At 40.5% G+C, this 25,317-nt stretch overlaps 1 protein-coding gene across 3 annotated transcripts in view; it reads left to right on the plus strand.

Annotated features, from left to right (window-relative positions):
* The window catches only part of LOC136885350 (inter-alpha-trypsin inhibitor heavy chain H3), a 160,351-nt gene that overhangs the window by 81,814 nt on the left and 53,220 nt on the right, over window positions 1–25,317 (plus strand). For 2 of the 3 annotated variants that reach the window (XM_067157863.2, XM_068230392.1), the window contains exons 12-13: window positions 16,888–16,959; window positions 22,162–22,212. In XM_067157863.2, coding sequence (XP_067013964.2) covers window positions 16,888–16,959; window positions 22,162–22,212 — 123 coding nt within the window. The remainder of the gene's footprint in view (window positions 1–16,887; window positions 16,960–22,161; window positions 22,213–25,317) is intronic. The other variant, XM_068230393.1, reaches the window with a different exon arrangement.

Raw genomic sequence — 25,317 nt, forward strand, 5'->3', positions numbered from 1 at the left:
TTTTAGCATTATAAATAGTTTAGTTTCGTGTGCTTGTAGTGTAAATATAAAACAAAGAAAATGCGGGAATGATGCGATTTTGAAATTACATCACACCGATCAGAGATTAGTTCAACAGGCATGCATGTAGGAGTGCCAGGGTCACTCGTTTCTACCGCGCAACCTGAATTGAATTATTCTAACCATTGCGTAATCGAATGATTTATTCATCCATTCATCACTATTGCACGGGGCATTTATAAGTAGAGTGTACGGGGCTAGCCGCATGCTACCTACCAGTGGCGAATTTCCCATACATGCGATTGATGGCATTACATCCCTTGCATTTTCAACAAAAAATAAATATTCACTCTCATGTTTTCATGGAAATTAATTTATATCAAATTCAAATGCTTTCTTTTAAGGAGAAAAGCAGAATTATAAATGAAGGCAGCCGCGTCCATCTCTGAATGTAACTATAAAACTTAAGTCGTGTGTTCGTCATTTCAACAGAAATATTTATGAAACAGACCATTGGATTGGTGGATGTGAGATTTTAAATAAACTTTTATGTTGGCTCTGTTTTCTCTTGAAAAATATGTTTGGAATGACGGTCTGTTAGCGTTGATGTTTCCAATGCTTTTTCGGTTACATCCCCTAAACCAGAAGTCAGGATTCGTCACTGCTACCTACACACCACACTGGTTAATAATAATCAGGTGAGTATTATATTTACGAAGCCTCGAATGTTTTTAACTTTCTCACAATTCATGAGCCTTAAAATTCTTTTGTGGAGACATCCATTTTTCTTTCGACTTTTCGAACTCTTTGTCTCCCCTGTGGTGGAGTTAAAGGATGCATTATCTGGGCATCCTTCATGTTGTAAAAGGCTACTAAGAGGGTATCAACCAAAGAATCTGTACTCGCTCCCTCGTCTTCTAAGGCCCCGAAACATATGCACGATTCTATGTTTTTCGTGTATCGGCGAAAAGGTAGTTCGAAGTTTCCTTCCACATCTTGTCCTTCTTGGTCTCTTGCGTAGGAACTTTAGCTAATGAATAAATAAATACATAAATATTGAGGCATCGACGAGTAAACACATTAATACACGACTTAGGGATATTCAAAGACAGTGGTTGGTATCCGGATGTAGGAGCAGGGCGACCCTTTCAGAAATCAGCTGAGTAAGTCAGGATCATCATCATCATCATCATCATCCATTTCCCTTTATCCAGCTGTAGCCGGGTAGGGGCAAATATGGTTTCTCTCCACTTTCTTGTGTCTTTCCACCACTACTCATCCAACACTGTGCCCAGTCCAGGTTTCTTTCTCTAATACTGCGTTGGATTGTGTCCTTCCATCTCAATCGTGGTCGCCACGGCCTCTCCTTCCTAGCATTCGCTTTTTCATCATCTTTTTCGACATTCTTTCGTCACTCATTCGCTTTATGTGCCCAAACCATCTTAGTCGGCTCTTCTCTATTCTATCATTCATTTTCTCCACTCCAATTTCTTCCCAGATTTTCTCACTCCTTATTTTGTCTCTTCTACTCTTTTGGATCATACTTCTCAAGAACTTCATTTCGGCTGCCTGTATTCGATTCTCATCCTTCATTGCCGTTGTCCAATTTTCTGTTCCGTAAGTTGTTATGGGCAATTAATACATCTTATACATAGTTTCCTTTGCCTCCATTGGCACATCTTTGTCCAATAACATGTTTCTTACACTATGATAGAAACAACTTCGAGCTTGAATCCACTTAGTAATTTCAGCATCCAGTCGAACATTCTCCATTAATTCATTCCCCAGGTATCTGAACGTCTCCACTACTTCCAGAGGCTTGTCTGCAAGTCTAATTTGGTCTTTCCGTTCTTTTTCCCGTCTAGTCATAACACGAGTTTTACTCATTTCTACACTTATTTTCAATCCACATTCCTCGATCTTCCATTTCACGACATCCAACTGTTCTTGAACATTCCTGTCGTCTTCTCCCCAAATCACAATATCATCTGCAAATAACAACATGTTCATACATCTTCCTCCATATGATGCTTTTGCTGTTCTCATGATGTCATCCACTACTACTCTAAACAGGATATGAACATAAATATTGTGAATGTAAATAGAAGAGATGCCTTTGCTGGTAGGATATAGTGTTTTCAGTGCACTATGTCTTCTGGTATTGACGTCCGAAACGGGGGAGGAGCTTACGGTCAGCTGTTTCCAATATGGCGGCGAGATAGTGACGGGAAGTAAACATGACAGTGATCGAGTGTGCGTCTGTAGGATTTATTAAGTATTCAAAATGTCTTTGGTGTCGTATGCGCAACTGTTGAGAGTTGTCGGAGATTTCACGCGTCCATTGGTGGAAGGGGAAGAAATATTCAAGCGTAATTACTTGATATGTGTAGGTAAAAAGTTTGAAACCGAAGATGAAACTGGTGTTGTAGCATTGTGTTTACAATCATCGCACATCGATTCAAAACCGCACAAAGTTAATGTTGTCTTGAACAAGGGGGTGAAAATGTGAAGTGCAACTGTATATGTAAAGCGGGTTTGTCAGAGAAATGTTACCGTTGACACACTAATTCACCTTAACAGTTAAGCTACTGTAATTTTCCACTATTAGAGGTTATGGAGTAATTTCTTGTTGATTTGGTCCACGCCAAAGCCTTAGCCAGGTGACGGGGGAGTTACCTGTTTTGTAAACTGTAATCTTGGGGAAGAAAGAAAATAATAATTCTACTAAGTAAATGTTGTAAAGCAAAAAAATCCTAGGCTTTATACAGGCTTGTGTTGGAACAGCCCACATAAAATTAATGTTCTTCCATTTTTACCATCAGCACAAAATTTAGAACTTAGAACCGACAATAATAAGTATAAAAATTATAACTACCTACAGAATATGCAGACCAAAGTTGGAAAATTATAATTTAAGAGTACTATAACCTCTACAATCACAGCTGTTTGGGGTTGAAGAATACTTGGTTTGTCCAATTCTACCAAATAATTAGGTTATGGCTTCTAATTTAAGATGACCGGGCGAGTTGGCCGTGCGGTTAGGATCGTGAAGCTGTGAGCTCGCATCCGGGAGAGTGGGTTCGAACCCCACTGTCGGCAGCCCTGAAGGTGGTTTTCCGTGGTTTCCCAGTTTCACACCAGGCAAATGCTGGGGCTGTACTTTAATTTTTTTTCTAGGGGCTTTACGTCGCACCTGTACTTTAATTAAGGCCACGGCCGCTTCCTTCCCATTCCTAGACCTTTCCTTTCCCATCGTCGCCATAAGACCTATCTGTGTCGGAGTGACGTAAAACAAATAGCAAAAAAAGTTAATTTATGATGGAAAAATACTACATATTTTCTTTCATTGTTAGAAGTATTTTATAGGCAATTTAAATGCAGCGCTTAATTACTACCACTTAAAGATAATACTCACATGTAGATAGTTAATTTACTGTCTGCTGTTACACATATGAAGTAGTTTACAAAGAGCGGATTACATTCTATGTGCGGCACAGAAGTATTAGGCTACAAGTTTATCAGTATTTTTGATGTAGCTAAATCTTTGTGAATACAAATTAGAGACAATAAGTATCAATGAATACAATAAACAGTATCGATACCTACGCTGTGGAAAGAAGTCATCTTCACAAGAATGCAGACTGCACACTGTCATATATCGCGCAACGCGTTTTCGAATTGACAGCGCGGAAACCCATCTTTCTCTCTGAACTTTTTGTACAAGAAAGTAGTGAACAGATTTCGCATCCGTTTTATACGATTTGCAACCGTATACAAAGCAGTACCTCCTCAAATTTGACAATTTTCTTTCTGTTTCCGTCACGACGTCAATGCTTCGCCATGTAAATAAATCTCACCAGTCACTATGTTGCAGCTTCAACATTCTACCGCGTGGCTGCGCCATCCAACTTTTCTGACGTCAATAGGCTAGAGCAATTTGTAACTTTCATTGACCTGTCTCAGTCTTATCCTTGGCTTTGACAATATGAAAGTGACCGAGGTATGAGTGATTCTAGGAATACCGCTCCTTATGCAGCCAGTCCCTGTTATGAATGGTGTGAAAATATCGCTCATAGGGTCGGTTGATGCGAGCATTTCAGTGGGCTTGGCAGGCTGACATGTAATAGCAACTTCTGGCTTGTTGAGGAAAGCAACGGGAAACTAGCTCACTCCTCATTTCCCAAGTACGCCTCTTCAGTGACACCTAGGCTATGTATGTCAGCTGTTGGTGGAACTGTAGACGATCAAATCAGCCTTTGGGCTGAATACCCAACATGCACATACAAACACAAGGGAAAGACGAGGCTTTTTGATGGGAATTTATAAGAATATGGGAAAGGATACGGAAAGGTGCCTTACCTGTAGTGAGCATAGAGAAGAATTTAACTTGGTCAAATCTTGTAAAGAAACGCTAGCGATTGGAAGGAAATTTATGAATAGTAATGTATGACATGTGTTAAGTCACGATGAGAATGGCTGTAGAATTATTAGGATGATAAGCAAAGAATATTCCAAGCCTAGTAATCTCTGTAAGTTAGTAATTATAATTAGAAATTTATACACATAAAAGTTTCAAGATAGACCAGACTACGGCTAGATAGATGTTTGAGTTATGAATCTGTTTGTCAAGAATCTGTCAATAGTGGTAATTATTACAGTGAGTACTAGTATTTTTATCGTTGTTGTTGTTAACACTCCTTAATGTAATTAATTGTTAAACTGCATGTAGTAAGTTACGTTCCAATAGACGGGATGTTTTTTCCTCAGCTGCTGGTGTTTCCTAGCTGAAGGATGCGAACATTCATTCATTCATTCATTAATGTGCGCTCTCTCCGCAGTTACTGGTTGTCCGCCATTGGGAGTGAAGGGATCGCTTTTCTCTTCATGGATACATTATTTCTCTTAATTCTTTACATTCATTCAACTACTTATTCAATTATGAATGTTTTCTCCCCAGTTGATGGTTATCCGTGATTGGAAGAGAAGATTTTGATTCAATCATGCAGCTATTCATTCTATTCAATGCATAATGTCTTCTGATTTTGGAGTAAATCTCTGTACAAGGTTATTATAAATAAATGAAATGACCGGGTCAGGTATGGAATGAATGAAGCCCCATCTAGCGGCGAGGATGGGAATTGTGCCGGCTGCCGAAGCCTGTCGCACTCCTCTGGGGCAATGATAAATGACTGACAGATGAAATGGAGTGATAGTAGAGAGTGTTTCTGGATTGAAAGATGACAGGAAAAACCGGAGTACCCGCAGAGAAACCTGTTCCGCATCCACTTTGTCCCCCACAAATCTCACATGGAGTGACCGGGATTTGAACGACGGAACCCAGCGGTGGGAGGCCGACGCACCGCCGTCTGAGGCACGGAGGCTACTTAAATAAATAAATAAATAAATAAATAAGAAATGAATACATAAATTATTAAATGAATAAGTACATGAATTAACAGAAAATACATAAGTAAATAAGCACAGCACACTAATAAACAAATTAATGAATATATCTTTTCTTCTTCTTAATCCCTTTACCCTCCAGGGTTGTTTTTCCCTCGGAATGAGTGAGGGATCCCACCTGTACCACCTCAAGGGCAGTTTCGTAGACCGTGAGACGTTTGGCCGGGGATACAAGGGGGGTGGGGAGCCAGTAACCCACCCAGGCGGCCTCACTAATTATGCTGAACAGGGTCCTTGTGAGGGGGGATGGGAAGACTGGAAAAGATAGCCAAGGAAGAGGGAAGGAAGCGGCCGTGGCCTTAAGTTAGGTACCATCCCGACATTTGCCTGGAGGATAAGTGGGAAACCAAGGAAAACCACTTGGAGGATGGCTGAGGGGGAGGGATCAACCCCTCTCAACTCAATTGACCTCTCGAGGCAGAGTAGACTCCGTTCCACCCTTCGTGTCACTTTTCAAATTTCTTGGCAGACCCGGGAGTCGAACCCGGGCCTCTGGGGGTGGCAGCTAATCATGCTAACCACTACACCATAGAGGTGGACATGAATATATCAATTTTATTATTATTATTGATATGTACAGTCGTATCAGCACACACTTTATTAAAACATAACCGGTTTTCGGACACTAAGGTCCATCATCAGTGCTAATATTTAAATTTTTAACACGTCATCACACGCCCCCTTATTTTTACATGACAGCACGCCCCACGGCAATTTGCTCACGCATGTTATATATTGTTGCTCTGATTTTGAAATGAAGAAACCAATCCTCAAACGTTAACAACATTGTAAGAAAGAGAATTTACTTACCAAAACATCATATTTAGGATTGTAAATAATTATTAGTAATTTAAAATATTTTACAACACGAGAACACGCTATGTTAGCAAACTGCCGCAATTCCAAGCTTGTGACCTGACATCAAAGCACGCCCCGTTAGCAAATTGCCGCATACTATATTTTAGGCATTTTCACATAAGTTGCATTAAAACAAGTCCAGTTGAATTAGTAAAATATGAAATATAAAAAAATATGATTGATTTAAAAAACATCGTAAGCATATTACTTCTGTCCAACAATCAGCCAGTCTTGTCATTTTTCAGCTGGATCCTCCTGTTGGGTTTAGCATCTCGAACACGTTGGCACTGTATGTTCTCGGCAGATGGGAATATCACATGCGCAACAAATAACCATTGTTCTGCTATTTTTCCTTCTAGGGCAGATACCACAGATAGCATATTGACCTGGTTGCAGGGGCCTCTCATGTGGTTGTTGCTGTCTCACTTTAAGAACAGGCTCACAACGTTCAGGTTCTTGCTGAGCGCCTACTGAAAGGTTCAGTGTCTCTTCATTTGGCGGTGGGGTGTGTTGTTCGTTACCAACCTCGCACGGCTGTATTATTTCTTCTGCAACACTCTCTTCTGAGTCACAATTATCATGCTCTAAAATATCTGTTTCATCAACGTCACGATAACCAGAAGTATCTTCTCCTAATTTACTTGAATGACATTCTGGAACACTGTCCACTATATGTCTCACTGTAGCTTGTCGTACGTCGTACGGATCCATTTCCAGGTAATGGCACAAACAATAAAACAGAAATATTGCAACTGTATCACATTAAATATACGCGAGAACTCGCCCGTTAGCAATATGCTAACTAATGTTTGTACACGATAGCACGCACGTTAGCAATCTGCTACCACAACGTGACACCACCAACACAAATGTGAACTGACGTAGAGAGGAGACAGCGACGAACTGGATTAGGCTACGGTCGTTATACAGAGATGTGCGGGGAGGAATACCTGACTGCCCGCCGATTCTTGGATACAACAAAGGAAGATATTAGGATTATTGTTCAAACGCGGCAAACTGCCGCGGGAGCGTGTGATGACGTGTTAAATTTAATTTCACATAAGTGTGTCGTCAAAATGAGTTAAAATGAGTTTAAAATTGTAGCCCTGTTGACATCAACTGTAAAATGAGAAAAAAGAAAACGTGTAAAATTGTGAAATCAATACATGTAAACTTACAATGTTGTAAAAGGTATGGACATACCATGGTAAGGCTGGCTTTTCTTCGTGCTCAGGCTGTTGGTCGAGTACTAAAAAACGTTCAGCTTTAACTACGGAACCGCGCTGCAAGCACATGATGTTGCGTCACCTCAAGGTTACGGCGAAAGCACCTGATGTTACGTCAACTCAAGATTGTGAACAAGATGTTGCCTGCGACTATTTCATTTAAAATTTTATCTGGTTCCCTTGCCTGCGCTAAAAATATCAATGAATAAATAAATAAATAAATAAATAAATAAATAAATAAATAAATAAATAAATAAATAAATAAATAATAAATAAATTCATACATAATGTACCGGGCGGTACACCTCCACGCCGCTAATTCAAACTTTGCGGCAGTTGAAACTCCTCTACTGGAGGAAGTCTGAACTTTATCTACTGTGTTAATTTTCAAGTTTCTCAGAAGATGTCACTACTTGTAAATTTTGAAGTTTCTGAACTGGGTCGTTTTCGATGTATTTTGTTTTGCCTGTAGTAAGAAGTGTGGACATTCTCTTCCAGATGGCACTACTGAAGAACTACAATTGTGCACCCTAGTGCGAAGTGAAAGAACTATGTTTTTGGAGAAATTTTGTGTTCATAAGTTTGTTCTTTGTTAAATTTCTTTCAGTTATTGTTTAAGTTGGCAATATTAACCATTTCTTTCCGCCAGTTTTGAATTTAACCAATAAGGAATTTCTGTAATTAATTTTCCACCAATAATGTGTTTCTTCTTCATCTTGTGTAGGGGTTTTCTTGGTTAGCCAATAAAATTCTTGTGGGAGGGTGTTCTCATTCCTGAAACGCCTCGAACATTCCACGAGGGTATATAAACTTCTGATTTTCGGGTCTCCGCGCCACTTCAGTAACATCTATCAGTGTGTAAAGTACGTAGCAGGGGGCGGGAAGCGCCTCTTTCTTCGGGCAGCAGTTCAGCCACCAGGTAATGGCCGTTTAATAACTTCTTTTCTTGCTAGCTCAGCAGTTTAACTCTCGGGGCAGGTCCGAGGCCTTTCTACCATGTAACTTTTCCCCTAAAATGTAAAGACACTTAGTATCAATTCTATCTTTTAAACTACATATTGGGATAGAGAGTGCTTAACCCTCTCGAGCTCCCACTCATATTGCGTTGAGGTGAACTTATTTTCTCAACCGTTTCTTCCTTAATGTAATGTAAATTGTCTCCTTCTATAAGTCACCTCTCTAGTATGGGATTAGCCCTTGCAGTAACGGCCTAGTGCCAAGTAGGTTTTATATAAAGTGTATTAGGAGTGCAAGAACGCCTCCACTCAAGTTGGTATTTTAGAGGCCATGTAATTGACCTGTTTCTTTACTTAGTAGGCCTCAGTAGGTTGGGTATTTTTACCTCTGTTTTCATGTCCTTGGAGGACAACTTGAAACTGGAGTTTGGTGTGGCCTTTGATAGCCCCGAACTTAAGAGCAGGTTGCTCTTTCTAAAATTTTGTTTTCTGCGCGCCTCGAGGAGGCTTTACTGTGTAATTGGGAGCAAGTGCTCCTGGGCATGATAGGGGTCTTCTGCCCCTTTGTTGAATTCTATATATCGTAAGGTTGGGCTTATATCTCAAGAATTGTGTGTCTGGGTCTCGGAGCCCAAATCCTGTAATCACTGTAATTGTACATTTTCGAATTGTGTTTCGGCTACTGAGTACCTGTTCTATTTGTTATTTCTTAATCTTGAAAAGAAAATATAACCTTGTTAAATTTTATCTTAACTTTAATTTCGTATTTTGAGACCTGTTCACCCCCGCACCTTCTTTCACCTCTGCTAATCCACCAAACCACGGTAACAAGTGGTAGCAGAGCGTGGTTGAATGGGTCTCAATTTAGCCCCTTTTGACGACTAAACATTGCTTTGATTCGAACTCTAACAATTTTCTCTGTTGCTGGAATTTTTTGATTTTTCCTTTTTCAAAATTGTTCTGTCATCATGTCCGGCCCTCGCGAGGTTCTTCATCCTTTCTATTTGCGTAAAGAGGAATTAATTTATGAACTATCTCTTAGAAATGTTCAATCTGGAGGCACGGTTGCAGTCGACTCCAATAAGCTAAATGATTCCCTTGATTTGCCTATTACCATCCCGATTTTGGGAGAAAAAGAGATTGACGACGCTCTCTCCACAATCAATAATAATACTACTGAGCTAGCATCTGTGGTTAGTTTTTTTGAAGTAAGTGATCCATCTCCTAATCAACTCAAAAGAGTACAGGCTAGGTTGTACCACTTTTATAATAGGGTATGTGATCTATTGTCTCTGAACTTAAATGACCTTCAGGGTAAGGAAGCTAGTGCCCTTGCTGAAAACTTGTCCGAAATGTCTAGTAAAGTTAGTCAGTTGTTATCTGGACCTGCCATCCCTAAAGTCGACCAACCTATGGTAGTAAATATTGTTATTGGGGAGGATTCCTTGAAAGAGGAAGGAAGTAGTACTGAGGCGACTACACAACGTACATCTGCCCCATCAGAAAATATGTCAGATCGTCGCAAGTCCATTCCACCCTTTGTGTTAAATAATGCTCCTTCCGAATCTGCTTCTCCGCCACTTAGGCCCCTTCCTACTACGTCTCCGGGTTTCAGCAGTTTGCCCCATCCATTAGCTATGTTGCTTAGAGGTATCTCTAAGTTTTCGGTTAACTCTACCAGTGACGTAATTGCATTTTTACGGTTTTTAGTTGAGTTTCAGGACCATTCTCTTGTTTTTTCTCTTTCTCCGTGTCAAATCTTGCAGATAATTTATCCCTATGCAATTGGTGTTCTCTCGGACAAAATTGTTAGGGCAATAGCTGAACAGTCATCTATTGAAGATTTTCATGCACACCTTCTTGCAAATTTCATTCCTGCTCGTGCGAGGTCATCCCTGATTCAGAAGTACTATTATCGTGTACAGCGGTTGGATGAAAACTTGGCAGATTACATCCAAGATATTAAGTTCTATACCAGGGTGTTTGCTCTTCATTTTCCTGAAGATCAGATTGTACAGGCTATTGTAGAAGGTATTTCACCACCTTACCGATCATACTTGTGTTTTGCGTCGCGTCCACAAACTTTCGCTGAGCTAGAAGCTATGGCTGTATCGGCCGAAGGAGTTAGATACGCTGATTCCTTGTGTGTCGCGAAAGAACCCCCTCCTTCTTTTAGTAATCCTCAGCCTCCACCTCGCCGACCAATCACACCCTGTAAATGTTATGCTTGCGGGTCGCCTGACCATCTTCGGAACAAGTGCCCAACAATCAAGTCTAGTGGGACAAGGAATGGAGCTGGTTCATCACTAGGCTGTTTTAAATGTGGGGCTTTCTCACATATCGCCAAGAATTGGCCAAATTCGAATAGCACCCCCTCCTGCTCAACGTCTGGTGCAAATTCCACCAATGCCAATAATAAAAAGTGACTAGTGGCTTCGGCTGAGTCGACTAATCCATCTTCCCGAGGCTCAGCCCCTGGTAAACAGGTCGAAAATTCAGGGAAAACTCAGTCTTCAGATTTATCTTTTGAATGCCCCAAAGAATGTCTTAGGATTGCGGCGGATTCCCCCGCACCTGTGCCCTTCCTCAAAATTGAGTTAAATAATGAACCTGTAACAGCTCTTTTAGATTCAGGCAGTGTTTGTTCAATTATTTCGGCTCAATGGTATTCGAAATTGAAATCTATTTGTAAACTTCCTGACTATTGCTCATCTCCTGTTCAATATGTTTCGGCTAATTCTTCTCCATTAGAAATTTTAGGTTCCTTAAAAGCCAAAATTCGTATTTTTAAATTTACTTGGAAAGTTAAATTCTTTGTGGCCAAGCACTTGTCTTGCCCCATTATATTGGGAGCTGACTTCATTTCTCACACTGGTCTTGTGCTCGATCTTCAGAGTAGGTCGTGCACTTTCAAATTTGCGTCTAATTGTAAAATCCCCTTATTGAAATGTAATTCTGCATCATGTTCATCTATTTCGCCTACCCAGGATGAGATGTTGTTAGACCTTAGACATCTACCTGAGGAACAGGCTGATAGTATTCGTAAGTTGTGTCAGTCGTTTCCAGAGGTGTTCTCCGATACTCTTGGTGTTACTGACCTTATTGAATACAAAATTGAGGTCACGGATTCGGTTCCTGTCCGTTTTCCACCTTATAGGCTATCTCCACCTAAAATGAAGGCTCTGAAAGAAATCATTGATCAAATGTTGAAGGCTGGTATTATTAGGCCCTCTAAGTCGGCGTATTCTTCACCTATTTTTCTAGTCCCGAAACCCCAAGGGGGCTTCAGGCCTGTCATTGATTATAGGGCTCTCAATCGGAAGGTGGTGTTACAATCTGTGCCCCTTCCTGACCTTCATTCTTGTTTTTCATGGTTTCGTAAGACCAAGTTCTTCACCATCTTGGATTTGAATCAGGCTTATAATCAAATTCCCCTAGCTGAAGAGTCTAAACACCTTACAGCGTTTGCCACGGATTGGAATTTGTATTAATACAACCGCGTGCCTTTCGGGCTCCCCACGGGAGCAGCTGTACTCACTAGACTGCTAGATAGGGTCTTCTCCGACATCAAATTCGAGTACTTGTATCACTATCTTGATGATGTCGTCGTATTTTCGGAGACTTTTGAAGAACATCTAGATCATCTACGAGAAGTTCTCAATCGCCTTCGTAAGGCCGGGTTAACTGTGAAGTTGTCCAAGGTTGCCTTTGCTAAGCCCTCCATGTCATTCCTAGGGCATATTGTGTCACCTGATGGTGTTGCAGTCGATCATTCTAGAACACAGGCCATCCGTGATTTTAAACCTCCCAAGGACATCAAAGGTATCGCCAGGTTCATTGGTATGGTGAATTTCTTCAGAAAGTTTATTCCTAACTTCGCTAATAGAGCGGCGCCCTTGAATCTTCTTCGTAGGAAAGGCATCAAATTTGAGTGGGGACCTTCTCAACAAGCCGCTTTTGAAGATCTTAAATTAGCTCTCTGTAATGCCCCTGTCCTTGCTATGCCAGATTTCTCGAAGAAATTCATCGTCCAAACCGACGCGTCGTCGTCGGCGGTAGCTGCAGTCCTTCTTCAAGAGACTGAACTAGGGAGGCGACCCATCGCCTATGCATCTAGGACTCTATCGGCTCAAGAAGCCAAGTATTCCATCTATGAGCTCGAAGGTTTGGCAGTCTTATTTGCCTTAGAAAAGTTCCGTCTCTATCTGGAACATGTCATATTCGACCTGGAGACGGATAATCAAGCCTTAAGCTGGGTCTTAGGTAGGCCGCGTCGTACTGGTCGTATAGCCCGTTGGGCCATCCGAATTTCTGCCTTCCAATTTGATGTTAGGCATATCAGAGGTACCGAAAATGTTGTCGCAGACGGACTCAGCCGTATGTTTTTCAACCCATGAACCGGTCGATAGTTCATCACCTCCCGAGTCCATACTATCTGAGGTTAATGCCATCTTAACAGATGCTCCCATGCTCTTTAGGGACATTGAGAAATATCAACGTGAAGATCCGACGCTGGCTCCGATAATGGAAACCCTTTCTTTTGGGGAACATGTTGTCCCTTATGTACTGAGGAATGGTGTTTTATGTTGCCCTTCGAGGCATGATAAGATGATGAAGGTTGTAGTTCCAGCTGTTCTTGTACCTATGATCTTTAAGTACTATCATGAGACCCCGTTAGGGGGGCATCTAGGCATCTTTAAAACTCGTGAAAAGATTCGTGAAAGGTTCATCTGGAAAGGTATGGACGGTGAAATCCGTGAACTAGTAAAGGCTTGTAAATCCTGCTTGCTTAGTAAACCCACCATGTCCACCAAGGTACGCCTTTTGTCTTCTCATCAGGCTTCGCGCCCAATGGAACGCCTGTATATTGATTATGTAGGACCCTTCCCCCTGTCAAAGGGAAATGCCAACAAATTCATCTTTGTATGTGTAGATGGTTTTACAAGATTTTCCTGGTTATTTCTGACTAAGCTGGCTACCGCTCAGTCCACCATTACTTGTCTAAATTCAATCTTTGCTTCTTTTGGTCCGTGTCAATATATTGTGTCTGATAATGCTAAGGCTTTCACATCTAATCTATTTCGTAAATTCTGCTTTGACCTGTCCATCTCTCATGTGACAACTTCTGCTTATTACCCTCAACCATCTCTGGGTGAACGGGTTAATCGTAATCTCAGGTCCGCGCTTATTGCCTATCATCATGAAGATCATTCTAGGTGGGACACGTCCCTGCATTGGTTAGCTTTTGCTTTGAACTCGGCTGTTCATGAATCACATAAATTTACTCCAGCTTCGTTGATGTTCAAGTTTGTTCCCAACACGCCGCTCTCTAAACTCTGGTCTCTGAGTGACATTCTACCTGAGACAACAGATCCCGATAACATTAAAGATCTTTGGAAGAAGGCTAAAGCCAATCTTAAAGTGTCTCATGAAAAGGTTAGGGAAAGATATGATCGTGGACGGAGACCCACCAATTTGAAGGTAGGCGACCAGGTGATGGTCAAGAATTTTGTTCCCGCGGGCAAGCTTGCCCCCAGATTTCATGGGCCGTGTACTATTCTCGATTTCCTTACTCCCGTTACCTTATTGCTAAGCAATCCAGCCACCGAGAGGATATTTAGGGTTCACCTGTCACAGGTGAAACCGGTGTAATTTCTGTGTTAACTTGCTTCATATAATTTTGAAAGAAATATGAAGGTTATATTTTTGTTTGAGGGGTTTCACTTTTAAGGCCTTCTGCCCTTGGAATCTGTTTCCTTTGTGTGTAACCATTTATTGTAAACCTTCCCCGACCAGTTAAACTGGCATCCTGTCCTTACCACGGCCATTACCACGCTCCCGTCTCCTGCCCAACAACACACAGTAGCTTTCAAATGAAATAAATATTTCTACGCCGCTGGCCCCTCAGTTCCACCACAATGAACGTACCCTAAAATCATTCTGGTCCAACAAAATTTTGCCTCCGAGCTTTAATGTTTCAGTGCCCCCGCAGCAGCGCGGCGCCGTACCACCACTGAGGTAGGGTATGGGCCCGCCCTTCTCCAGTGAGGCCAACCAGTGTACGGCGAGCCGGAGTCCTCCTCCCGGCCAAGGCTGATGTGCGGCGCACATCCTGTAACTGGCCCGCGACCTGCATGTTCGCCGCGGGCGCGGCGTGCTTCTACTCCACTACTCCTCTCACAGTGCGGGCGAGCGGTATCTCAGGGTAGTTGAGGGGTCCGAGCGGCCTCCTCTGGACACAAGCAGCAGCGGCTGGTCTGGCCGTCTAACTTAATCAACCCTGAATATATATTTAATCAGCTACATGGACATTTAATATCAACATTACTACTATTTTGAATTCAACGACAATATCTGGTGGACTTTAAAAAAATTTCTCGACTTTCAAGAATTAAAGGTTTTTCCATCTGAATTCAACTTCTACAAGCACAAAGACATTACATCAATAGTAATCAAAAATTTTGAAACTGGATCCAATCATTTTAAGAAAACTTGTTGGCATATACTTCCGCAATTAACTTCTATATCAACATCATAACTTGGACCTTATTTTGAAACAAAAGTTTATGTTCTTCTGTGTTACCCCTTGGAGGAAATTTTTTTTGGGGGGGGGAGGTCTGTACCGGGCGGTACACCTCCACGCCGCAAATTCAAACTTTGCGCCAGTTGAAACTCCTCTACTGGAGGAAGTCTGAACTTTATCTACTGTGTTAATTTTCAAGTTTCTCAGAAGATGTCACTACTTGTAAATTTTGAAGTTTCTGAACTGGGTCGTTTTCGATGTATTTTGTTTTGCCTGTAGTAAGAAGTGTGGACATTCTCTTCCAGATGGCACTACTGAAGAACTACAATTGTGCACCCTAGTGCGAAGTGAAAGAACTATGTTTTTGGAGAAATTTTGTGTTCATAAGTTTGTTCTTTGTTAAATTTCTTTCAGTTATTGTTTATGTTGGCAATATTAACCATTTCTTTCCGCCAGTTTTGAATTTAACCAATAAGGAATTTCTGTAATTAATTTTCCACCAATAATGTGTTTCTTCTTCATCTTGTGTAGGGGTTTTCGTGGTTAGCCAATAAAATTCTTGTGGGAGGGTGTTCTCATTCCTGAAACGCCTCGAACATTCCACGAGGGTATATAAACTGCTGATTTTCGGGTCTCCGCGCCACTTCAGTATCATCTATCAGTGTGTAAAGTACGTAGCAGGGGGGGAAGCGCCTCTTTCTTCGGGCAGCAGTTCAGCCACCAGGTAATGGCCGTTTAATAACTTCTTTTCTTGCTAGCTCAGCAGTTTAACTCTCGGGGCAGGTCCGAGGCCTTTCTACCATGTAACTTTTCCCCTAAAATGTAAAGACACTTAGTATCAATTCTATCTTGGGATAGAGAGTGCTTAACCCTCTCGAGCTCCCACTCATATTGCGTTGAGGTGAACTTATTTTCTCAACCGTTTCTTCCTTAATGTAATGTAAATTGTCTCCTTCTATAAGTCACCTCTCTAGTATGGGATTAGCCCTTGCAGTAACTGCCTAGTGCCAAGTAGGTATTATATAAAGTGTATTAGGAGTGCAAGAACGCCTCCTCTCAAGTTGGTATTTTAGAGGCCATGTAATTGACCTGTTTCTTTACTTAATAGGCCTCAGTAGGTTGGGTATTTTTACCCCTGTTTTCATGTCCTTGGAGGACAACTTGAAACTGGAGTTTGGTGTGGCCTTTGATAGCCTCGAACTTAAGAGCAGGTTGCTCTTTCTAAAATTTTGTTTTCTGCGCGCCTCGAGGAGGCTTTACTGTGTAATTGGGAGCAAGTGCTCCTGGGTATGATAGGGGTCTTCTGCCCCTTTGTTGAATTCTATATATCGTAAGGTTGGGCTTATATCTCAAGAATTGTGTGTCTGGGTCTCGGAGCCCAAATCCTGTAATCACTGTAATTGTACATTTTCGAATTGTGTTTCGGCTACTAAGTACCTGTTCTATTTGTTATTTCTTAATCTTGAAAAGAAAATATAACCTTGTTAAATTTTATCTTAACTTTAATTTCGTATTTTGAGACCTGTTCACCCCCGCACCTTCTTTCACCTCTGCTAATCAACCAAACCACGGTAACACATAAATATGAAAAGATTGAATGAATGAATTAATGAACGAATTAATTAATCAATTAATAAGTAAATAAGTAAGTAAAGTGAATAAATTAATAAATGAAAATTTAAATAAATAAATCTATACATAAATAAATAAATAATAAATAAATGATTGAATGAATGATTAAGTAAATAAATACTTAAATAAATAAATAAATAAATAAATAATAAATAAATAAATAAATAAATAAGTAAATAAATAAATAAGCCCAAACTGACGCTAAAGTGTGATTCTTTCTTGCTTACAGGTGGCAGTTTTACTCCACAGTCTATTGTGGCTCACAGACGGCCACAGCAAGCCGTACATATGGCCATGTATGGTACGTACCTTGGTAAAATATAGTTCTGTAGAATAATAGACTTTCACTCTCCTCAACATAAGTCATGGCGGTGAGGGGGAGCAGTCCCCCCCTCCTCCGCTTTGTGGAGAAAACATTACATTTTATTCCATTTTAGCCGGCTGAATTTAGGAATTATAGAATTATAAAAAATGTAAAAAAAAGAATGTACAAGCCCTGTTGTCTTCATGACAACGTAAGAATGCATCATCTGAGGTAGTGATCTTCCCTTTACAATAACTAGAGCCCGGATTTTAATGCATTAATAGGTTAGAATGTAACCTTACTAAAGCGAGTAGCAGGTATCATCTAATTTCACAACGATTATGCTATGCGGTTTGCATAACAATTAGGCGCACGGCCCATCAGTACCCCTAAAATGTATGTTACTCTTGCTACATTATGGGAGAGCGGGTGGCTGACTCCTCCTACTAATTAAATTAGTTTGCAATCTAACCTGTTATTGCATAAATTTCCGGGCTTTAATAATAACGTTATAAACAGTCAGAGTGATTTAAATGTACCTGTGCAAGGAAAAACCATCTTATGTGTGTCAGAATTTATGTTTATTTTAAAGATGAAACTTTCGTTGTCCGGAATACAACCACAGGAGAAAAATGTTGAAGAATTCCCATCAAAATGCAGATGATATTATACAGTAAACAAGTTTTAAGCCGGCCCTGCGGTGTAGTGGTAGCATGCCTACCTCTTGCACTAAGGCAGTAGCGGTGATTAGTGGGGGCGAGGCTGAGCAGTTTGTGGAGAAAACATTACATTTTTATTGCATTTTAGTCGGCTGAAGTTAGGAATTATAGAATTATTAACAAAACAATTTGTGCAAGCCCTGTTGTCTTATCTGCTAATTCTTTCCTTTATTTTCTTTAATTATTAACAAAATTATTAGCGGAAATACGTACAAAATGTCGTTCGTCGCGGCTAACCGATTTGTATAGCGCCACAGCAAGTAGTGGAGACTTTGCATGGGCTGTGAGGAAGAGTAGCAGGGGTGTATTGTGTTCTGCCAAGGACATGGACTCTGAGGCATGATTCACCCGCTTGCCGCGCGCATTCGACAGTATGCAAGTCTCTTTAGTGCGTTAGTTTCTTAGTGTGTAGTCAAATACTAAATGATTTTAATTGTATAATCACGCCGTACGTCTATTTCATTGTAAATGTGTAATATAGTTCCTTTGGTGAAATTTGTATTCTATAGTATTGAATTCTTCTTCTTCCTTTTCTTCTTTATCTGTTTACCCTTCAGGGTAGGTTTTCCCTCGGACTGAGCGCGGGATCAAACCTCTACCGCCTAAAGGGCAGTGTCCTGGAGCTTCAGACTCTGGGTCGGGATACAACTGGGGAGGATGACCAGTACCTCTCCCAGGCGGCCTCACCTGCTATGCTGAATAGGGGCCTTGCGGGAGGATGGAAGATTGGAAGTCATAGACAAGGAAGAGGGAAGAAAACGACCGTGGCCTTAAGTTAGGTACCATCCCGGCATTTGCCTGGAGGAGAAGTGGGAAACCACGGAAAACCACTTCGAGGATGGCTGAGGTGGAAATCAAACCCACCTCTACTGAGCTGACCTCCAGAGGCTGAGTGGACCCCGTTTCAGCCCTCGTACCACTTTTCAAATTTCGTGGCAGAGCCGGAATCGATCCCGGGTCTCCGGAGGTGGCAGGTAATCACACTAACCACTACACCACAGAGGCGGACAGTTTTAAATACTGTTTCAGAAATTCAGTGAACAGGGAAATTCACACAACACTAAAACACTGTGCAAAATCAAGCAGTAAACTTGTTGAATGATGTAAATATATTACGTTTTGCCGAATGAATAACAGGAATTTTAGTTTTAAAAATAGAAATACTGTCACTCCCATCCAATGAATTTTAAATCGTAGCTTGTACCCTCAAACACTGCAGCTTTGTCAAATATAACACACAAATTATAACGTGTTAGATTTCCTTTAATGTATGACAAAATGAAACGGACTGATTATGCTGAGTGTAGTATAAATCAAACCGGAATATGTTGAAAAGGTTGGTTTTTAAAAATACTGTACCCGAATCAATAATTCCCTGAGTAGAGCTTCGTGGTCACAATCGAACATCATCGATCCACTTCTCCCCTAGGTGTGTTGGCTCTCTCACCTCACTGTGACGTGTGCTTGCTACATAAGCTGCCCACATTACGTCACGCCAGCCCGGCCTCACTGTGCCTCAACGGGCGCCCTGCAGAGCACCTTTGTTATAGACTGTTATGCTTTCAGCGTTCAGTCTGTAAGCCTCTGTGAATTTATTAACCTCCTCCATAATCCTCTATTTGTAAGTAGTTCTGTGGTCTCGTCAGCCTCTTGTCGGTAGATTTACTGGGACGTAAAAGAACACCTACGGGACAAAATTCCGGCACCTCAGCATCTCCGAAAATAAACTGAGTCTAACCATCATCGTCGGCTTCGTCTTCTCTACTCTTACCCTCCATACCAGGGTCTCTTATTCTCCTAGGTAACCTATCCTCCTCTATTCGCCTAACATGTCCCAATCACCAAAGCTGGATTATGCGTACAGCTTCATCTATCTAGTTCACTCCAAACTTAGCCTTTATCTCTTAATTCCGAGTACCCTCCTGCCACTGTTCCCAGGATCAATCTCGCTATTTTCATGTATTTTACATCTAAATTATGGACCGGACTGAGTGTCTCAGACGGTTGAGGCACTGGCCTTTTAAGCTCAAATTGGCAGGTTCGATCCAGGCTCAGTCCGGTGGTATTTTAAGGTGCATAAAGGAAAGAATATCTAGAGGACTAAATTTAGTTAGTAGGACGTAAAATAAATAACACTATGAATAAGGTATCCTGAGTCCACCCAGCTTTCACTCGCGCAAAGCAAAGTTGATATGAAAACATACCGATGTAAAGATAGTTTCGTTCGGGAGCTGTCTTCCTTTTTTTCTTACATTTTCACCTAACTGAATCCCTCCCTGCTACTTTACACCTTTCAGCAGATGATCCATGTAAAATAAGAACAGTAAAGGTGAAAGATTACGGCCTTGTCTATTTCCTGTAATTACCTTGAATCTGGAACTCGCTCTATTTTCAATAATCACTGCAGCCCAATTGCCTTTGATTGATTTTATCTACCTTTAATCCGACATGTAAGCCAGTGCACTAAGGGTACAACCTTACCCTTTCTCCCCTGAAATGCAAGGAAATTTCGTTCTAAACCTAACCTAACTTAACCTAACCTAAATTTCTCTTGTTACGACTATTGCACGGTTTGCAGACTTAGCCTTTGTGTATTCTTACTGACTCACGGCGTAAGTACATGTAATATACTTGATTCTGTGTATTATTACAGCGTGGTTTCCCTTCAGTCCGACAGATAGATGCACATTTCAAGAAGGGATCTGAATTATTTACGCGAGGGAAGCAACGAAGGATACAGTAATAGAAATGCGTATATCAGAATAAAGACAGAAATATATAAGATTAAATTGAGTGAGTGTGTGTGTGTGTATTTCCTTAATTCCTCATTGGCTAGAAAACCGTTTCTGCTCTCCTTAAACTCAGTACTGATAGCTAGAGCTCAGGTAGTGCAGCGATAGGGTACAATACAAATTTAGTGAACTGGTAACAAGTATAGTCTAGCCTTCACAGCTGTTGTGCTATGAGATTCGCATAAATATTAGGCGATATTAGGGCACAATACAAACTTACTGAGGCGACTAACAATTATAGTCTAGTCTTTACAACTGTTATGCTGTAAGGTTCGCATAAATATTAGGCAACAATAGGGTACAATACAAACGTACTGCAGTGCGTAACAATTATAGTTTGACCTGCATTACAGTTGTGTTATGTGGTTCGCATTAGGCAGCAATAGGTCATAATACAAAAATGAAACTTGCCCTCAAAGAAAGTTGTATATCACATTTCGCAACTTTGCAGGAATGAAAAAACGCCCAGGTAGTTCTTTACATAATGGAGGTCGGGTTTAATTCTTTCTGTAAATCAAAATTACACATTCTCCTTCTTAGATAAATAATATACTTGCATGTAGATGGTTTCATAGAAGGATTACAGTGAGGAAGCGGCGAACTCCCTGGAAGAAAATTGTGTACCTCCAAGTAGTTGGAACGTTCTACATGACATCACGAGGTCTGCGACCCTCTGCTATGTAGACGAATACGGTATGTGCTTGTGCTAGACCAGCCTACGTTATTCCTTTCGTGTGCCCACGAGAGTGTTGGGCACAATGAGCACCCAGGAATAAATAACCGGAAAACACAACACATACATGGGCAGAAAGAAATCAAAAATCAAAAAAATATTAGTTAAATTTCCGTAATCAGGCCATTCATATAAGTGTAATAATGTACGTTAGAAACCTGCGGGACTAACAGTGATGTCGCTCTCCATTGCCCTTCACTAGAGCCATGTAACAGACAGACAAGATCGGGGACATAAGGATGTAAAATCACATCTATGTTCCCCTTGGGCTATGCTTGTGTGTACAATTAGAGGTCGAAGTCGGCCAAGACAGCCATGTCATTGAGTACACATATGTATCAGAAAGAAAGACGTTCATCAGAAAAGTGAACCAGATAGACAGAGACGGCCAGGCATGTCACAGTTTTGTAGTCCTTTTGTGTTTGAAATACATGGCAACTCGAATTAGACATTGATTTGTAAAGCATACAGTATAAAGAATGAAAGATTTGTACTGTTGTAACTCAAATGGTCTCAAAATACAGGCATAATATTCCTTTTATCACAGTGAGGAAGCTATGAGGTATTTTAAGAATCTAATAAATGCTACAAAAACAGAATCCATTTGTGCACTGTGCAAGCTCACATAAATTTGTGCTTTGTTTACACAACATCTGCATCCTACTTTTTAACAATAACACATAATAATCTTCAAACATATAATTACCATGTATGTCGCTATCTAGGTACTGAAACAGAAACCAAGGTACTGAAACGTATGCAGAAGGTTTATTGTTCTATATTGTCCTTGATGTTTGACATTACTTCCGTTCTTGTTCTGCTGCTTCTTTTACTGCATTTATTTCTTTTTGAGAACTTTCAAAATTCTCTATGTATTCTTCTCCTTCGTCTATTAATATAATTATTGTACGTAATTGTACTGTAATTCACTGACACCAGCTGTTTTCTTTTGCAGGAATGGATGACATGGCCTTAGGAAGAATAGCTCCCGGTATTATGATGCCCAGTACGTAAAAATCATTTACTGACAAATACAAATTAACTTAGTTAGTTGGACTCTTTACTAGTATGCTAGGGGATGTGCGGTCGAAATTCTGTATACTCGCTTCACATTTCAGAGTCCTACACTTTCATATCTAGGTGCTCATATTGACTGGAATACAGGCAGATTTTCACTTTTAATAATAATAATAATAATAATAATAATAATAATAATAATAATAATAATAATAATAATAATAATGGCTTTACATCCCACTAACTACTTTTACGGTTTTCGGACACGCCGGAATTTAGTCGCGCAGGAGTTCTTTTGCGTGCCAGTAAATCTACCGACACTAGGCTGACGTATTTGAGAGCACCTTCAAATACCATCGGACTGAGCCAAAATCGAACCTGTCAAATTGGGGTCAGAAGGCCAGCGCCTCAACCGTTTGAGCCACTCAGCCCAGCGAAACGTATTCCGCTCAACAAGAAACTCAAGAGCATCGTGGTTTCCAAGGAAAGCCGAAACTAAAAACTGACAAAACATGGACTGGAGGAAGGAAGGAACAGCATAGGATTCGAATGCGGGAATAATGGGCGAGCACAAGGGAATAACGTGGTCGAAACGACATCAAGAAATAATAATAATAATAATAATAATAATAATAATAATAATAATAATAATAATAATAATAATAATAATAATAATAATCGTGATAAGAAGAAAGAGAATAATAATAAAAATAATAAGCATAATAATAATAATAATAAAACCAACAATAATAATAATTCGTCGCCATAAGACCTATCTGTGTCGGTGCGACGTAAAACAAATAGCAAATAATAATAATAATAATAATAATCAGTTCTGTATGTATAGAATGGAATAAATACTCCCCTCCCCCTGAAACTGGGGAGCGAATAATCATCTATTATAATTCAGAAAAGGTTTTATACATGCATTCTTTTCCTTATTACTATTTATCTATTACTTCATTCAATGTTTATAATTATATTAAAAGAGTTTACTAAAAACTTTTTTGGCAAATCCGTCCGTCCGTTCTACCGGACCGATTTGCTTCATTTCGGTTTTATTCCCTCCGGAATTACCTGCCGGTGAATCATGAGACATTGAGCCAACTTTGAGTGATCATAAAATGAAATCATCAAATGATTACTCCAGTAATTGCAGGCAGTCATGTTTGATTACTAGCGGTAAAGCCGGAGAGTATACACTTCCTCTAATCATGGAATATGTTTTTCCGCTAGATACTCTTTGATTCTCTGACCTTCCCCAGTTTCTGAAGATACTCAACAGATGGCAGAACGTTCCTAATAAGTCGACTAGCCTTCTGTAGGACCATTAATAAAGCGCAGGGCAAACTCTTCAAAAAGTGGGTGTCTACTAACCCGAAAATGTTGAGGTCCAGAAGTTCGATTGGTCGAAGCATGGAGAATACTGCACAGAAAGAAGTGTTATAAACTACATTACGAATGAACCAGTTTATCAGTATTAAATGTTCATAATACGACTGAAAAGGGCAACCAAAGCAATACGACTATGACAGGCATATCAAGACTAGTTATCTGACCTATTCATAAGGAATGCTGCAGAGCAGCGCGAGTTCACTAGTTACAATTAAAGTTATTAACTATATCAATCCAATTTATAAATTGTAGCTTTCTTTCTATACAGTTTATTTATTTTGTCCTAGACTTTAACAGAATTACCAGGTTTCACTAAAGGATGGCGCCAGCGAACTGTACGCAGCGTATGAATTTCAAATATACCTCAGTTTGTTCGTCTGATATTAACCTACCAACACACACAAGTTGAGTCCGGCAAACACTAGCGTCTGTGTTGTATCATTCAGTGATGATATCAATGTTTGTGCCTGAAAAATAATATTTGTGGCACGCATTGCTTTTTTTATTTAATCTAAAGAAAAAGGCTGTGGAAAAGTCATCGTATGCTGATAGAAACATGTGGTGAACACGCTCCATCGATTAGAACATGTGAGACATGGTTTCGACAATTTAAACGTGGTGAGTTCAACGGGAAAGACAGTGCGCGTTCTGGTAGACCACAGAAGTGCGAAGACGAGCAATTGCAGGTGTTACTGGATGATGACCAAATCCAAACTCAACAGTAACTGGCACAAGCTTTAGATGGGTCACAAGAAACAATCAGCAGACGTTTACGAGCAAAGGAGAAGATCAGTAAACTCGGTAAATGGCTCCGACACGATTTGAATGAACGGCAAATGAACACTTGAAGCCTGGCGAAACCGTTAATGCCCAACGCTATCGCCAGTAAATGATTAATTTAAATCGTGCATTGATCGAAAGACGACCGCAATGGGCCAGAAGACATGGCAAAGTGATTTTGTTACACGACAATGCGCCGTCTTACACTGCAAAACGAGTGAAAGACACCTTGAAATCGCTTGGATGGCATATCCTTCCCCACCCGCCGTACTGCCCCGACCTAACGCCATCTGTCTATAACCTCTTCGCATCAGTGGGGTACGCCTTCGCTGAGCAGCACTTCAGCAATTTCGAGAAAGTTGGAAAATGGCTCGACGAATGGTTTGCCGCAAGAGACAAGTAGTTTTTCTGGCAAGGTATTCATAAGTTACCTGAAGGATGGGCGAAGTGTGTATGAGCCGATTGGCAATAAACAAAAAATGAATTTCCCCCGAAAAATTACGTGTTTCCTTTACCACAAAACCGTCAAAAAAGTTTCAATACACCTCGTATGTAGTCTAGGACGAGCATATATCTTACCATCCCTAAGTTGTATAAGTGCTTCATTGTCTCACCACTCTATCCTACTATTACAACATACATTTTAATTGAATTGAATGAATGACTGTGTGAATTGTTGAGTGAATGATTTCATGACTGAATTGTGTTCACGCATAAATCAATGAATAAACACTCTTCTCGCCCAGTCATCGACTAGGAAGAGGGCATATATAAATGAATTAATGTTTTTTAAGTCTCAAGACTTTGCAAAAATTCCTGGCTTTTTAGTACACCTCGTTAGAAAGGCGCATAATGAATGCATACATATTCTAATTCAATTCACATGCAGTTTAATAATTAATTTAAGGCGACACTCCGG

The sequence above is a fragment of the Anabrus simplex genome, chromosome 14, assembly GCF_040414725.1.
Source record: "Anabrus simplex isolate iqAnaSimp1 chromosome 14, ASM4041472v1, whole genome shotgun sequence".
In the NCBI taxonomy this organism is placed as follows: Eukaryota; Metazoa; Arthropoda; class Insecta; order Orthoptera; family Tettigoniidae; genus Anabrus; species Anabrus simplex.